This window comes from Thunnus albacares, chromosome 24, assembly GCF_914725855.1.
Source record: "Thunnus albacares chromosome 24, fThuAlb1.1, whole genome shotgun sequence".
NCBI lineage: Eukaryota > Metazoa > Chordata > Actinopteri > Scombriformes > Scombridae > Thunnus > Thunnus albacares.
In genome coordinates this window covers 20,166,849-20,179,994 of record NC_058129.1, presented here as the reverse complement: position 1 = coordinate 20,179,994, position 13,146 = coordinate 20,166,849, and the positions used below count along the sequence as shown (strand labels likewise).

The following is a 13,146-nucleotide window of genomic DNA, read 5'->3' as shown; positions in this document are numbered from 1 at the left end:
GTGTGTGAGTGTGAGTGTGTGTGTGTGTTAGTGAGTGCGAGTGTGTGTGTGTTAGTGTGTGTGAGTGTGTGTGTGTGTGTGAGTGTGAGTGTGTGTGTGTGTGTGTGAGTGTGAGTGTGTGTGTGTGTGTGTGTGTTAGTGAGTGTGTGTGAGTGTGAGTGTGTGTGTGTGTTAGTGAGTGCGAGTGTGTGTGTGTTAGTGTGTGTGAGTGTGTGTGTGTGTGTGTGTGTGAGTGTGTGTGAGTGTGAGTGTGAGTGTGTGTGTGTGTGTGTGTGAGTGTGAGTGTGTGTGTGTGTGTTACCCAACAGCAGCACTGTGTCCTGTAAACACCGTCATGTGTTTGTTGAGCAACAAACAGCTGCAGCTTCACTATTTAACTCTTTCAGCTCCACAGTTTGATTATTGATCAATCATCTCATCAACTGATCAATATCATCAATACCTCTGATCATTCAGCCTTTTCTCTCTGTAAATAATTCATCTGTTGACCTCACGAGGAGGAAGCTCACCTGCACACAGGAAGCTCCGCCCCCTGTCTGCAGGTATAAACACATGAATCAATAACTGATCAATACTATTGAACGTGTGCTGACAGGTTTCATCCAGCAGGTGTCGCTCTTCTCCTGCTGCTCACCTCTCACACAACCCACTGTTCACAGAAGCTCACAGGTCCTGGAGGAGGTCCTGGAGTCCTGGAGGAGGTCCTGGAGTCCTGGAGGAGGTCCTGGAGTCCTGGAAGTACATGTTATATGCAGTATATAGTACATGTTATATACAGTATATAGTACATGTTATATGTAGTATATAGTACATGTTATATGCAGTATATAGTACATGTTATATACAGTATATAGTACATGTTATATGTAGTATATAGTACATGTTATATACAGTATATAGTACATGTTATATGTAGTATATAGTACATGTTATATGCAGTATATAGTACATGTTATATACAGTATATAGTACATGTTATATGCAGTATATAGTACATGTTATATACAGTATATAGTACATGTTATATGCAGTATATAGTACATGTTATATACAGTATATAGTACATGTTATATGTAGTATATAGTACATGTTATATACAGTATATAGTACATGTGATATGCAGTATATAGTACATGTTATATGCAGTATATAGTACATGTTATATACAGTATATAGTACATGTTATATGTAGTATATAGTACATGTTATATACAGTATATAGTACATGTTATATGTAGTATATAGTACATGTTATATGCAGTATATAGTACATGTTATATACAGTATATAGTACATGTTATATGCAGTATATAGTACATGTTATATACAGTATATAGTACATGTTATATGCAGTATATAGTACATGTTATATGCAGTATATAGTACATGTTATATGCAGTATACAGTACATGTTATATACAGTATATAGTACATGTTATATGCAGTATATAGTACATGTTATATGCAGTATATAGTACATGTTATATGCAGTATACAGTACATGTTATATACAGTATATAGTACATGTTATATACAGTATATAGTACATGTTATATGCAGTATATAGTACATGTTATATACAGTATATAGTACATGTTATATGCAGTATATAGTACATGTTATATACAGTATATAGTACATGTTATATGTAGTATATAGTACATGTTATATGCAGTATATAGTACATGTTATATGTAGTATATAGTACATGTTATATACAGTATATAGTACATGTTATATGTAGTATATAGTACATGTTATATACAGTATATAGTACATGTTATATACAGTATATAGTACATGTTATATGTAGTATATAGTACATGTTATATACAGTATATAGTACATGTTATATGCAGTATATAGTACATGTTATATACAGTATATAGTACATGTTATATGCAGTATATAGTACATGTGATATGCAGTATACAGTACATGTTATATACAGTATATAGTACATGTTATATGCAGTATATAGTACATGTTATATACAGTATATAGTACATGTTATATGCAGTATATAGTACATGTGATATGCAGTATATAGTACATGTTATATACAGTATATAGTACATGTTATATGCAGTATATAGTACATGTTATATGCAGTATATAGTACATGTTATATGTAGTATATAGTACATGTTATATACAGTATATAGTACATGTTATATGCAGTATATAGTACATGTTATATACAGTATATAGTACATGTTATATGCAGTATATAGTACATGTTATATGCAGTATATAGTACATGTTATATGCAGTATATAGTACATGTTATATGCAGTATATAGTACATGTTATATGCAGTATATAGTACATGTTATATGCAGTATATAGTACATGTTATATGCAGTATATTAGTGTCTCTGCTGCCTCCTGCTGGCTGTTTTCAGTACTGCAGCAGGACAGTTTATAGACTGATGATTTGTTTGTTTGTTTGTTTGTTTGTTTGTTTGTTTGTTTGTTTTATAGTGACAGAGCACATTAATGAACATCAGTATAAAATACAAGATGTAAACATGCTGGAGTCAGAAAAATGTTAATTTACTGTAGACAGTTTAATAATATGCAAATATAAATATAAACATAAATAAACAAACACATTGTAAACACGTCTGCTTTAAAACGGTCACAGTTCATTCAGGTCTTCAGCTGTTAGAGGAAGATGTAGCAGGTCAGTCCAGATGTGTGTCCGTATGACATCACAGCGTCCTCTAGTGGCGCCGGTGTTGCATCACTGCTGTCAGTCCTCATTGAAAGGAGGCGGAGCCTTCATGTGTGTCATGACGTCACCTGACTGATGTTTCTCATCGTTTTAAGGTCACAGAGTGGATTTTATTTTCTTTTTATCTTGAGTTAAAGTTATTTTAAACATATTTGTGACATAAAATCTGCATTATTAATGAGCACCTACTGTGATTGGCTGGAGGTGTGGCCCCACCTTCACCTCCAGCCAATCAGAATGTGTTTGCTGAAGCTGAAAGAAGAAATAACGTTGACTGTTTTCCTCACAGGAGTTACGTTCACACTCAGCGCAACACTGGGCGACACTGGGCGACACTGGGCGACACTGGGCGGCGGCGGCGGCCGCTCGTGCCAACACTTCCTGCAGACAGAGCGAGGAGACGTCATCCATCTCAAACATCACTCACAGCCTTTAACTAAGACTGGAGCTCATTAAGTGTCTGTGTTCATTAACTCAGTTTAGCCGTTGCTATGGTAACAGGTTTGTAAATATTAATTTGACTCCGCTGTGCTTTTTTTAAATAAGTCACATTCCTCCTCCTGGTAACCATGGAGACGCAGAGTCTGAGACAGGAAGTGAGGAATGTAAACAAGACCTCACGCAGGGTCAGAGGTCACGTCACGCCTCACTTCTTCCTCTGTGGTGGTAAACAGCAGCGGGTCAAAGGTCACGTCACGCCTCACTTCTTCCTCTGTGGTGGTAAACAGCAGCGGGTCAAAGGTCACGTCTCACATTGAAATCACATCTTTCTTCACGTTCGACAGAAACAAGTTTTTCACTTTAACATCTCAGATTTAGTTTGAGTATATAATCAATCAATCAGTCAATCAATGGTGGAAAGCCGACAGATAATCTGAGATTATTTATTTAAAGATGAAAAGATTTAAAATAAATATTTAAATCTTAACTACAGACGTCTCACTCGGACATAAAGTGAAGGACGAACCTCAGCAGAACTTTTTATTTCAACTGTTGCAGGACGAGAAGCTGCAGCATCGACACGCAGACTGCAGATAATGACAGAGTGAGACTGACCTTTGACCTCTCTCTCTCTCACACACACACACACACACACGGGTTTGTACTTGTGAGGACTGACGCTCACGTCACACATTCCTGAACACACTGAACTGAAACCTGAAACAAACATTTAAACAAGTGAAGACAAAACTCACAAAGGTCCTCATAACAACACACACACACACACACACACACACACTAACACACACAGACTAACACACACACACACACACACAGACTAACACACACACACACACACACAGACTAACACACACACACACACACACACAGGGGCCCCGTCGGGCTCCGAGCTGCACAGTCTGTTATTCTAAACTCTGTTTTCTCCTTCAGCAAACAGCTGAGATGACTGCAGCTTTACTTAATGAAGTTAGAAGTTGTAGATGAATTAATCAACCAATCAATCAATCAATCTAATTTAATGTATGTAAAACTATCAATAAAATAACAAATCAATCACACATCACTGTATTGAAGACTGAAACCCAGTGAGGTCTAGTAGGAGAGATAAACACAGTCAGACTATATATGTATATATATATATATAAGAGTTATTGATCACTGATGAAACGACAGATTAACAGAAGAGTTATTGATCAGTTTCAGCTTCGCTCTCTTTCGTCTGTTTCCTCTCGCTTCACTGCTTTCAGGCCTGAGCTGCCGGTCGTCATGGAAACGCAGCGCTGCCTCCACAATGTGCTCTCTGTGTGTCTTTAGCCCGCTGTTAATTAAAGACTCTCCTCCTCTTCCTCCCCCTCCTCCTCCTCCTCCTCCTCCCCCTCCTCCTCCTCCTCCTCCTCCTGGCCACTGAGCGCGCTCAGAACCATCTCTGTATTGAATCTTTGTCCTGATCAGGTTTGAATGTTTGAAACAGTGAAGAAGAACGTCCTTCGTCTTTACAGGAGTTTCCTTTTTTTTAAAAGTGAGCTCACCTCTCACCTGTCTGGCATTTTCAGTCCGAGTGGCGCCTCCGTGCGACTTCACAGCTGTGATCACGCTGATTGTGGTCATGTGACCACATGTTCACATGTTCAGGCTGTCGGTGTTGAGCTTTCAGCTCAGTTTCACAGTAAGTCGACCCTTTAAATCCGCTTCACGCTCACAAGTACGAGACGTGACGGTTTAATATTTACACATTAATCTTCAGCTTTAATAAAATAATCTAATTGGCTTCATTTAAACCCCAATAAATATTGATTACTAATCATTTCACTGTTTTTATTGAACTATTTCATGCAGATCGTTCAGACGTTAACATCAAATACAAATATTCACAGAATATAAACAGATTTCACATATTTACAGAACAACAGACACTTTTCTTCTTCTGTGGTGTGATGAAGTCAGAAACACATCCAGTGAGTCTAACGACCGTCACCCAGAACCAGAACTATGAAGCTGTTAACGAGCCTGAAATCACACAACAAACACTAGAAATCATAAATCAAATACATGTAGGAATGATTCTATATGACTGAAGTATAGAGGGAATATTATTACTGTTTAATACTGTAAAAGTATTTAATGACTGATGATTTATAATCATGGAGCCAATTAACAGTGAGGATTATTGATCTCTGGTGTTTATCTGCAGTTGTCTGATGAATCAGAGAGTAAAATCACTATTAAACTATTAAAATATGTGTTTAGTCCGTTTGTTAGAAGCTCAGATTTAAAACCAGAAACACGAAACAATAAAATGTTTCTTCTGATCTATAAAAATATATATTGATCTTTTTGAAAAGTCACTTTGTTGTAACTCAGACTTTTGTCCTGTAGAACGATGACTCTTTATTTCCAGTGATCTGATTGGTCAGCGGTCGGGGTGTTAACCTGTTACCATGGTGATGAAACCCGGAGTTACCTCCTGTTTCCTGGTTCAGGCCTCTGATCAGCTGACTGTCAACTGACAAACATGTTGCAGTAGAAGAAGAAATCCTCGTTACAGGTCAATAAAGTTTCTGATTTATTATGATCAATATTATTATTGATGTTGTAACATGAAGTTCAGCTTCGTGTTTAATCAACTTCCTGTTTGCGATGAGACTCAATCTGCAGAGGGTCACACTGATCGTGTCAGAGGTCAGAGGTCAGAGGTCAGAGGGCTTTCTGATGATCATGTTTGTGCCTCTGGCGGCAGCAGAAGAAGAGTTGGGTCACATGTGTTCGGCGGTCAGCGCTGACTCGCTGTCGGAGGCGTGCGAGGCGTGGATGAGCCTGGCGAGGCCGGTCTTGGCGGAGTACCTAAAGAAGACGGCCTTGATGATGTCACGGCGGCGGCTGCGGTGCAGCAGGCTGTAGAGGGCGGGGTTAATGCAGCAGTGCAGCAGCGAGCAGCACTGCGTCAGGTGCAGCGCCACGTCCAGGAAGTTCTCCAGCCGGCAGCTGAAGGGCAGCGTGCCGAGCAGCGCCAGCGTGTCGACCAGCAGCACGGCGTGATACGGCAGCCAGCACGCCACGAACACCACGATGTAGGCGAGGACGATCCGTCGGCTGGCGCGGCGCTCCTGGTCCGAGCCGGGCGGCAGCGCCGCCGCCAGCAGCATTGAGAACACGGCGATGACGGGAAACGGCACGGCGAAGCCGAGCACGATGAAGCTCAGCTGCACCGCCGCCATCCAGGCCCGAGCGCTGGCGGGCGGGTACACCGGCCGGCACACAGCGCCATCTGCCTGCAACGACCTCACCGCCTGCAGGAAGTAGGTGTCGGGGACGGATGCCGCCAGCGCCAGCAGCCACACCAACACGCACACCAGCCGCCGCAGCACCCGCCTCCTGCGGCCGTCGGGGGCGTCGGCCAGCAGCGTGGCGGACAGGTAGCGGTCCACGCTCATGCAGGTGAGGAAGAAGATGCTGCCGAACAGGTTGACACTGAAGATCAGGTGAGTCAGCTTACAAACCATCTCACCGAACGGCCAGCGGCCGCCCTGCAGCAGCGACGCCACCCACACCGGCAGCGTGGCGAGCACGCTCAGGTCCGCCGCCGCCAGCTGCACGATGTACAGGTGCGTCTCATGGCGGCTCCGCCCCCCCCGCAGGTTCACCCAGAACACCAACACGTTGGCGGCGAGGCCCAACACGAAGATGAAGATGTAGAGGACGGACAGGACGTGCAGCAGCGCGGCGTGGCTGATGGCGCCCGAACACCGCAGCGTCTCCACCTGCGACAGGTTGTCGTGGTCACCGGCCGTCAGGTTTAGCTCCGCCCACAGCTCCAGGAGCTCAGTGAGGTCGTTGGCGCTCAGACTCATGACCAGGTCGTCTTTATACCTGCAGACAGGAAGACAGCAGTCACATGACCAGAAAACCCCTGGACCAATCAGAAACCAGCTTACATCAACAAATCACAGACAGAACAAAGACGTTCTCCAACGACAAAAGTCACAATTTTGTCTTGAAAGCTGATTTTTTAAACTTAAACCTCCATGTGACCTCGTTCACCTGACCACACACACACACAGACAGGTCTATGGTACGACAGCAGGACGTCCGTCTGACAGTGTCTCTGTGAGGACAGATGGACGGAGGTCAGAGGTCAAACATCGACGTCTCTGTGATCAGTTCAGACCTTCGGTTTCAGTTCAAAGTGACGACGTAAATCAGTTTAATGGCTCCTTCAGAGTAAAATAAAGACTCAGAGGTCACGACCTTAAAAATAAAAGTTTACTGTGGAGCTCAAACAAAGAGTCAATTAGTCTCAAATGTTTCATTGATCCTTTTATTGATTATTCTGCATGTTGCTGCTTCAAACTGAGAACAATCTGAGCAGCATAAAAAGCTCTAAAACTATTCTCACATTTCACTGACTGAACAACCAACAATGACAATAACTGTTAGATGAGCCGAGAACCCCGGACCCCCGAGAACCCCGGACCCCTGGGGGTCTGGTTGGGCCACACACATCCCTCAATAAAGCCACCAGAAACACTTAAAGTGCCATAAAATATTCAGGCTGCCACTAGTGAGGCTCCAAACTCTGAATAACGACATTTAAAAACACGAATATTAAACGTTTTAAAGAACAAACATTAATTTAAGGTTCGTTAACTGACATTTAGTTACAGACTTCCTGGTTCATTGCAGATTATTTTCTCTGACAGAATAATTTATCGTTATTGTGATAAAATCGTGTGGAGAGTTTAATGTGTGGCTCTTAAAAACGAAGACAAACAGGAAACACGTGCAACAGACTGAACGTCTTTAATAATAATCTTCAGGAGATTCAGTCTGAAGTCAGATTTCAGGTTTATGTTAATGAGCTCAGCTGCTCTCTTACATACAGAGCAACCATTCAATGGTAAAAGCTGTGTGTCAGATAAGACGCCAGCTGGGAGGCTCCTGAACGCACCATCAAAACACCGTAAAGCACCAGCTGCACTTAAAGTGTCATAAAACACGCAGACAGACTCCTGCTCGTCTCACTGCAGAAACACACACACTAACACAACCTGCAGAACTCCGTAGAAACATCTCAGTCCAACGACTGTTTCCTTATAAACACGTTATAACACAAACAGGACGGAGCTCCGACTCCGCAGACCATCAACAGACCACCAACAGACCATCAACAGACCACCAACAGACCACCAACAGACGCTGCAACTCACTAAATGTTATTAACGCACATTTCTTCCTCTGAAACACGCCGCCGGCTGTTTGGACCATAAATCAGCTGACAGAAGTGTCTGGTTACTAATAATAATAGAGTTAGCGTGTGAACCATGGCGGGAATGTAGTGATCAATACTGTTGGAACATCCTCAGATTACCATCACATCAAAAGTTAAAGTGAAGCGTGGTGTAACACCTGTGAGCCGAATGCACCGGAGGACGTTATCGATCACTAATCACAGTCAATAGTGTTTCTGATCAGCACGTTCAGCTGCCGCGCTGTCAAAACTCCTCAAAACGAGCTTTTCTTAAAAGGGGGTCTGGCTGAGACCGGAACGACCTTACCTGCAGGATCAACTGGAGACTCGCCGCGTTTCTTCCTCTGATCAGCTGCACAGATCGATAGATATACAGATGATCGATCCGGAGGAGTCCCGGGTCCAGAGGCAGCAGAGACTCCCGCAGCGGCTCTCTGCGGTCTGAGCTGCGGGACCAAGCTGCGGGGTCACTCACGCCGCACACAAAAGCGTCAAACACGCGTGACGTCAGAGTCCCGCCGATGGACTCAGAGAGGTTTAAACACGTGGATGTATGGAGGATCATTACTGACGAGAAACAATAAAAAGATTCATGTTCAAACAGGTAGAAAATAAATAAATAATTTTTATTTCGACACATTTCAACATAAAGGGAATAAAATTAAATTGATCCAATTATTTATTTATTTTACTTTAACATGATTAAAAAGTTTTTAAAAAAGTTTATTTTCCTGATGTGGCCTCAGCGATCTGTAAGTTTAATCAGTTTCAATCAAATTATTCAATTATTTTTAAAAGTTTATTTATTTAATGCAATATAATTATGACATAAAATATAAATATTTAAATATGCACAAATAGTCTAATATAAGTCTAATATATCCAAGACACAAAACAAAAATTAAGAATTTAATAAAATAAATGATGAATGTATCTTTATATTCATAGGCTATAAAATAGAAATATGGTTATATCGTTTCAATTCTCCAATCAAATATATTTATATAATATCAAATACAAGTAATAATATTTTAGTAATAATATATTAATATTTAACCAGATATCAATCTTCACAAAACCTAATATTTCACCTCCCAGTATTTTCTCATTGTCACACATTTCCAGAAAAGCGTCCAGTACGTCTGCTGCATCGATGAGAATCTATTTTAGTCTAATGAAGCATCATTATTATTATTATTATTATTATTATTATTATTATTATTATTATTATTATTATTCCAGCTGAGGAGGTTTTCATTGAGGATCAAATACTGAATTTATTTCCATAATATTTCATTCAGTTTCAAGTTTATTGGAATTCACGTCCAAACTCATACATTCAGTTTAAAATGATGTTATTCAGATTAAACAATTGAAATTAAATATAAATGATTGACAGTCAGTTTGCAGTGACACATACAGTGTTTCTGTGTAAACGAGGATGACAGCAGCTTCCTGATAAAAACAGATGAAGGTCACAGACTACTATTACTCCTCAACCATCCTGATGAAACACATCTTTGCATTGTTGTATGTGAACCTGTAACCTGTGTTCTTTCTGTCAATAACCTGAGTCTCCTCCACATCTTCAGCATCTTCTTTCAGTCTTTTTTGGCCCTTTGTGCCTCTCAGCCAGATGTTCAGACGCCTCGTTGCACTGAAGGCCTTTAACAGCTGCAGCTGCTGACTGTCAGTAAGTCTTCTGAGAGAGGAGAACATGTGGTGGTCCAGTAGCTTGAACACAGTCATCATGTCTTCTCAGCTTCTAGCACCTCCTCTGGTTTCAGTTGTATGTTGTAGTGATCTGCTGCGGTTGTCAGAGGTTGGATTTAACCCCAGAGAGACTCAGGCTCACTGATCTTTTGGCTTTTCGTCTTCTTCATCTACACTGCTCACATCAGTTCTCGCACCACAAGATGATCACATGACAAAGTCCTCCATGAACAGAAGGGTCTGAAACATGAACACTGCCATGGCTGTGTGTTTACTCAGAGGCACTGAGTGACAGACTTCCTGTTCTCTTCTACACAGCGTGCTATCAGTTCATTTTGTGAGGCTGGACAGACGACTTGCACTCGAGAGAACTGCGGCTTCTGTTTGGTTTGTCATAACCATGAAATGGGATTCCCTGCTTCCCTGAAAGGTGACAGTTTAACTACACAGCAAAGCTACTCTCTCCTGTCAATAATTCACCACATTTGCCACCTGCATCTGTCGTAACACATCAGCATGGTCAGCACTGGCTTTATAGGTCCTCCAGGGCTGCATACTTACCTTGTGTGCTGGTGTTCTGTCGAGGGCTTCCAGTCTCTGAAGCATGAGGAGTCTTTGTTATTTCTAGTCGATTGCCTTCCAAACTGTGTGCATGAAATGATTTTCCACACAGTAATCTGACTATTCAAATATTTCAAACCAACAGGACTGAAAGGATCTTTTCTGCAGCCCAAAGCTCTCATGTTGCTGGCTGACCTGATCCTCACATACTAACACTAATAATGAAATGTAATATATACCAGCGACTAACTACTGCCTCCAACCTAGAGTCTGCTCCTGACTCCTGGTCTGGTCCCGACTACTGGTCTGGTCCCGACTACGGGTCTGGTCCCGACTACGGGTCTGGTCCCGACTACGGGTCTGGTCCCGACTACGGGTCTGGTCCCGACTACTGGTCTGCTCCCGACTACGGGTCTGGTCCCGACTACTGGTCTGCTCCCGACTACGGGTCTGGTCCCGACTACTGGTCTGGTCCCGACTACTGGTCTGCTCCCGACTACAGTTCACACACACTGAAATTGATCACAACTACACTCATTATTGTAAGTGCAATTTGTCCTTCACACTCAAATTCTACCTTAAAACTATTTATGAGCAGGTTTGATTGAACTGATGTATGCAGGATATACAGACTGCTCCAGATCCAAAGATCAAAATGTCTCTGCAGGTTGACGTCTGTGGGTCGGTGCCTTTGACCTTTGACCTTCAGTCGCTGGTCAGACCTGATTGTTTGAATGATTCTGTGTTTCAGAGACAGTGTGCAGGTGAACCACACCTGCAGGCTTCAGGTGTATGAATCGTGTTGAACAGATAAATTCTGCTGAAGCACTTTGAGCTTTTAAAGCAGTCAAAGCTCAAACGATGTGAACTCAGTTAGAAAGAAGCTGCTGCCGTTAAAGTGCTGCAGAAGAAGAAGGACACAACCACATGATTTCATTAGAAGAGCAGCAGTCAAAGCTCCAGCCATGGAAACCATGTGGAAAACTGCTCTCAGGTCAGTTCTGCCAACTTTAAACAGCTGTTAAACTGTCTGAACATAAATCAGGACCTTCATGTTGTTACAAACATTCCCCACTGATTTACTGCAGCTGAGAGGAGGAAGAGGAGGAGACCTTTCACTCTGACAGCAGCTCTACACAAATATATTCACTTTATAATAATAATAAAGAATTAAAGCTGCAAGCAGCGATGATCGGGCCCTCGCGTCCTTGCGTATGTCGGGGCGCGGCGCTGGTGAAGGGCTTTTGTCAGGAGCATATAGATGTCCCCAGACATGGGCTGTTTTCAGACAGTGCAAGGGAAGATAAACGTCACTTCCCCATTCACTTATTCTGCCTGCTGCTGGATCTGCTGCATTGAAATGTCATAGGGGGCGCTATGGAGCCAATTTACATCACTGACTGAATATTATCATGTAGACGTGTTCAGGCCTGGACTGTTCTCAAATGTCAACTTTCAGGCAGATCCGACCATGTTCACTAGAGTTATAGCAACTTCCTCTGTCATGGCGAAACATCAAAACTCAACGCCACGCCACGGCCACACGCTTCAATGATAACTAAATCTTTTGATAACTTTTGATCACACACTACTGTAGATGACACACACTGATTTTGAAGTCGTTACGATGAAGTCTGTAGGAGGAGTTCGTTAAAATACAAGGTATGCGAAATGGTCAAAAAAAACACGAAAAATGACCACTTTTATCAAGATGGCCGACTTCCTGTAGGACTTACAATACGGCTCCAAAAGGCTTTTTTGTGCGTCTCGACATGATACATAAGCCTCCCGAATTTCATTTTCCTAGGTTAATCTGGAAGGCGGGGCTACAATTTTGAAATTTTAAAGGTGGCGCTGTTGAGCCATGTTGCCACGCCTATTAAAATTATCTACATAGGATTTTAGCTGACATCACTCTAGACATGTGTGTCAAGTTTCGTGACTGTAGAGCCATCCCTTGTCCCTGAAAAACAGTATCGTATTTCTTGGCGAAGGATTTGTCGCCATGGTAACAGCGTTTGGTTTTGGGTCATGACCTGCCAAATGTAGCATCACCAAGGTCTCGTTTATTAGCTGACTTAATTTCAGGTGCATCAGTCAAATTTCCTAGGAGTAATTACACAAAGTACGACGCATGATACTTCCTGTTGCCAGTAGGTGGCGCTATGACTTTCGCTAAATATGAGACTGAACATGTGTTCAGATTGGGACTCTTAACAAGCATATGAAATTTGGAAAAGATCAGACCACGTGGAGTCAAGATATAAGGCTTTGAAATTTCATGGCGAGACATCGAAATTCGCCGCGTCGCCATGGCAACATCTTTCAGCGAAAAGTCACCAACTTCATAATGTACGAACTCCAAGGTCTTGAGGCTATTCTGAGTAAATTTGAGGTGGATCCAATCACTGTGCTACCCACAGAGCGT

The 13,146-nt window shown here is 42.1% G+C and overlaps 2 protein-coding genes across 2 annotated transcripts in view; one reads left to right on the top strand and one right to left on the bottom strand.

The window, feature by feature from the left end:
* LOC122976060 (NLR family CARD domain-containing protein 3-like) overlaps window positions 1-13,146 on the top strand; it is a 395,924-nt gene that overhangs the window by 135,535 nt on the left and 247,243 nt on the right. The gene's annotated exons all lie outside the window — the stretch shown is intronic.
* Window positions 4,589-9,020, bottom strand: LOC122976094 (atypical chemokine receptor 3-like). Its single transcript, XM_044344393.1, has 2 exons — window positions 8,752-9,020; window positions 4,589-7,066 (listed from the first exon to the last, which is right to left on the bottom strand). Exon 2 carries the CDS (start codon window positions 7,045-7,047, stop codon window positions 5,953-5,955), a length of 1,095 nt encoding a protein of 364 aa, XP_044200328.1. The 5' UTR covers window positions 7,048-7,066; window positions 8,752-9,020; the 3' UTR covers window positions 4,589-5,952.